General features: G+C 38.3%; 1 protein-coding gene across 1 annotated transcript; it reads right to left on the bottom strand.

Moving 5' to 3' along the window:
• Positions 1–235: 235 nt before the first annotated feature.
• LOC116003512 lies at positions 236–3,849 on the bottom strand. Its single transcript, XM_031243403.1, has 7 exons — positions 3,376–3,849; positions 2,583–2,669; positions 2,217–2,474; positions 1,951–2,115; positions 1,771–1,824; positions 1,542–1,688; positions 236–1,020 (listed from the first exon to the last, which is right to left on the bottom strand). The coding sequence occupies exons 1-7, from the start codon at positions 3,562–3,564 to the stop codon at positions 643–645; spliced, it is 1,278 nt and encodes a 425-aa protein (XP_031099263.1). The 5' UTR covers positions 3,565–3,849; the 3' UTR covers positions 236–642.
• Between the last annotated feature and the right edge of the window lie 656 nt (positions 3,850–4,505).

Here is a 4,505-nt window from a genome sequence, read left to right as displayed (position 1 = left end):
ACACCATCAATACAATTAAATAACTCTATATAAAAATCCAATATTGATTCTTGAATCTTTGTGAAGTAAGACTCGAACTTAATACTTTTACATTATAGAAGAGACACATGATATTAAACACCGGATTCTAGATGCTAACTCTAACATGAATGTTAACTTAATGGGAATTGAATAAAATTAGGGCTATTCTTTCATTGTTACATAGAATGGAACTTATATATATACTCCAAAATAGTTCACTAAAATCGTAAAGATACAGCCAAAAGACCTTATGGTCAAGCGGCATAACTGTGACTCTCCTAAGATTCAAAATACTACATTATAACAGAGTTAATAGTACTAAAAAAACAGAAAAATACAAGGAAAAATGATCAAGGACAGCATATTTAGCCAATTATGAAACTTGACCACATTTCCCCATTCACTTACAAGGAGAACTCTCAAAAAGGCCAAAGCTTCTGACTATATAACAGTCACATTTACTACTAATCAACTCAATCCTAAGACCCAAAAAAAAAAAAAAAAGAAGTATAAAAGAGGTATACAAGAGGATAGAGAGCAGGCACTAGCTAGACTACACTTAAATATTGAATGATACACATTGGTGGTGATCTGAAAAGTTAGGAGGGATTTGTAAGAGCTTCATTGGCAATTAGGGTTTCTGCCGGGGCCGCCGTAGTAGAAGAAATGACCCCAATCTCCATTGTTGCCTGTCTGGACATCATAGCAGTTGGATTGGTCAGTGAAGGTGCCTAGACCTTTGGGGGACTTGAGGTTGTTGGAGCTGTCAACAACTTGGATGTTCCTAAAATAGCTCGCCTTGCCAAACCCTTCTTCCGGGAAATGACCGCTGCCCATTTGGGTGGAGGTGTGCTGCCCGTCGGGCCTTGAGTTCACTACCTCCCCGCCCCATTCAATCATCGATGCACTCTCCCCCAAGTACGAGAACAAGAACGACGGCCAGTAGCCCAAAACGTAGTCATTCCCGAACTGCATCCACCAATTTCCCTGTTTTGGATCCTAGAAAAGATAAAAAAACGAAAGGTAACTTAGCAGCATAAAAGTGCCCAATTTTTTTTTTTTTGAGTACTACTGACTCTGTTACAATGTAGTAGTTGCTCATAACTACTTTCTCAACCTACTGAAGCACAAAGAGACAGCATCGCCTCCACTGAGACTCGAACCCACCCCCTGCCCCAACTTTAGTCTATCTATTGTTCTCACTATACATGTTAGGTGGTGGAAAGTAAGGCCTTTGAGGTTTTCAGACACCAGAACGTGAAGTTATGCGGCTGCAATCATACTTCCTAAAGAGATAATGCAACTTTACTAAATACCCGATCATTCCTTTTTAATTTGGTAGCAGAAAGAAAATATATTCATGATTAGGGTAATAATGGATATTGGTACGCTACAGTTTTTTTCAATTATATATTCACCTATTCAACAATTATTCAAGAGTTACAATGATGGTCTGGCTGAATTATAGCCGGTGCCCACCACTTGAAAAAAAGGCTGACTTTGGTGAATTTGGAACGTACCTTCCATATAAGAATATTGATATCATACTGGGAGTTTCTGTAGGCTGAAACCGGGGAAATGCTAGCACCCATTGCTATTTCGCTGTTGATCTGAATGAAGCCCGAACAAAGTAGGTTGTAGCAACCCGTGGCCTGATATGCATCGCTCTGTCAAAAATTTGGGAAACGTTAGCTCGTTCACAATAAGATTCCTTCCCGTAAGGAATAGTCGGGAAATTTGGAAACTTACGGTCCAGTAAGTGAACAGTCTTGTGTTATTGTCACCGTAGAGGTCTGGGCTAACCTGAGGCCATGTAAATCCTCAGTTTAGACTAAACAGTTACACAAGTTGTTAAATTCGGTTCAAATTACACTTTATATTGTTATTTTCCTTTTTCTAATTACGAGCCCGAGGGGCGAGGGATAATACCTGCCACCCTGCTTCAATGCTGTTAAGGTCCTCGCCAAACGAACCGCCAAGTATCCAGAGCTGCGACAAGCTGAACTCGTTAGGTTGCTGAATCTTGGGTTCCCAAACATTAATAGTAGCCTTTGCTCCGTAATACTTGTCACCCTCGACATATGCTATCGCGTGCTGGTAAACCACAAAACCAGTAAGAACAATGGAATAACAAACGTATTGAGCAAAAATCGTAAGGCATGGCAATCTCGCGATAATTACTAAAAACTAGTTACCTGATGACCACTTTCATTCACGAGGTCGGGATCTGTACCTCGGGGCTTAGCTAAGCTGCTGTGCTTCTTCTTCCCATACCTCTTCACCGAGCTCGCCCTTAACACATCATCTTCCTTTGTCCTCCTCACGGGGATAGTATCCTCGGGGCACCTCCCATTCATATGCCACAACTGAGTGATTGGGTTTGTTCTTTCTTTAGGCCCCGATGACTCCTTGTTTACATCATACAGACCCTCCGGGTGGTAGCTTGGCCTCATCTGCACAATTTGATCAACAAAACCCGCAAACAAAATGTCAGGACTCAGGAAACAACAAAAATCATATTAACGAAAACAGGTCGAAAATGACTAAAGAATCGAAGAAACCTGGATTTCATGGTCTTTGAGAAACGGGTGATCGAAAGCTCTCTGTTTGGAGATGTGTACACAATCAATGATATCTCCATCTGGGCTCTGTTTGGTGTAAAATCATTATAACAAAATAAGTGCACAATATAACTTTAATCATTTTCTTGGAACAGAAAAAACCATTATACATCCCTAACTTTAATCATTTTCATAACCTGAAGAAATCATTCCCAAAACTACAGTAAATAGGGTGAGATAATGGTGATAAATGGACCAAAACAAAAGAAATGAAAGGAAATAAATTAAAGCAAAAGGAACATGGGGAATCAGTACAGAAAATCATTAATGCCTGCTACATTAGTAGTTGAATCTCACTACAATATCCATACCAAGAAGGCAAGAACAGCTACACTCATGACAGATTCTTAGTACTTGAACAGATATACTCATGACTTCATTAAAACAAATGAACAGATACTAAAACAGTCAGATACCTAACCTGCAGACTCTAAATATTCTTGGTTAAAAGTTAAAACCCAACATTTTTCAACAGAGAAAATGGGCTTTTAAGAAACATCAAATTTTTAAAAAAGGTAAACAAATTCAACTTAAGCAACATGATTCAAGAAAATATTGTCTGTAAAAAAAAATCAACATTTTTTCAACAGCCCAGAATGGACTTAAAAACTCAGAGTTTCAACAACCAAGTGATTCAAGAAATGATTTTCCCTATTCAAAATACAAAACCACCCATGAACACAAGAAATTAAAAATGTAAAAGAAAATTCCCATAAGGGTTTTACAGTTTTACCTCAATAGTTTTGACAGGAGCTTTGTTAAGCCTTTTCAAGTGCCTCTTAAGCTCGGCATGCTTCCTAGCGGCCGTTAACCTGGCGGCGCACGATAGCGAGATTAGGCCGCCATAGAAGCAGAGCAAGAACAGAGCTACTCCGACCATCCTCCTCTTCGTCCCCCACTGTCCACGGCTAAAATGCGCCATCCTCCCGGAAACCCTCCACCAGCTAAACTAAGCCGAACCCAATTCCAGAAACAAGCTGAAACAGCAATAGCTACACCAATGCGAAGCAGTTCTCCAAGAAAGCAGCAAGCTGCTTATCCTACGCACCTCCCTGCTTATCGTGCGCACCACCTAAACTAAGTGTTGTTGGGAGAGTGAGAGTGTGAAGAAGAGATGAGGATGAAAAGGTCACTCTCTCTCTCTCTCTCTTCTCTTCTCTCTTTTTCTGCAATTGTGCTCCTTCGTAAAATCCAATTGAAATGCAGAGGTGTGCTCATGTGCCAGTCCTTTTTAATCTTTATATAATCAGACAAGTTTATTGTTTTTTTTTTTTTTTCATATTTGTATTTTCAGAATCTTTCATCTACACCCCTTTTTATTTCCTAAATTATACATTGGGTCCCCATAACCTTCACTGTGCCACCCATGACCGCCAAATTATTATTGCGTGTACCGTGGTGTGAAAATGACATGATGTTAAAAAAAAAAAAATACTCCATAAATTTCTTACTCCATGCGTGTTTAAGAAAAATGAATATTATAGAGTAAAATAATGTATATTGTGAGTTAGAATAATAAAATTTTTTGGATAGAATAATATATTTTATGAGTTAGAATAATTTACTTTATGTATTAGAATAATGTATAATGTACTTTATCTTTATGTGTTAGAATAATGAACTTTTTTGAGTAAGATAATGCATTTTATGAATTAAAATAATATATTATATATATTTTTTTATTGTAGTCTACATAGTTGGGTGGATCGGACCACGATCCACGTAATAATACCCAGTCCTATTCACTTCAATAGTTATACCATAGACCCGAGTCCACTTTGCAAGGTTGACTCGTCACAATTTACATACTGAATGTTCACAATTTGTCATAATTCAAATTGTGAGCATTCAGTATGTAAATTG

The sequence above is a fragment of the Ipomoea triloba genome, chromosome 14 (assembly GCF_003576645.1).
Source record: "Ipomoea triloba cultivar NCNSP0323 chromosome 14, ASM357664v1".
Classification (NCBI taxonomy): Eukaryota; Viridiplantae; Streptophyta; class Magnoliopsida; order Solanales; family Convolvulaceae; genus Ipomoea; species Ipomoea triloba.
Note: the sequence above shows the minus strand (reverse complement) of the source record. Positions and strands in the feature narration are given on the sequence as shown.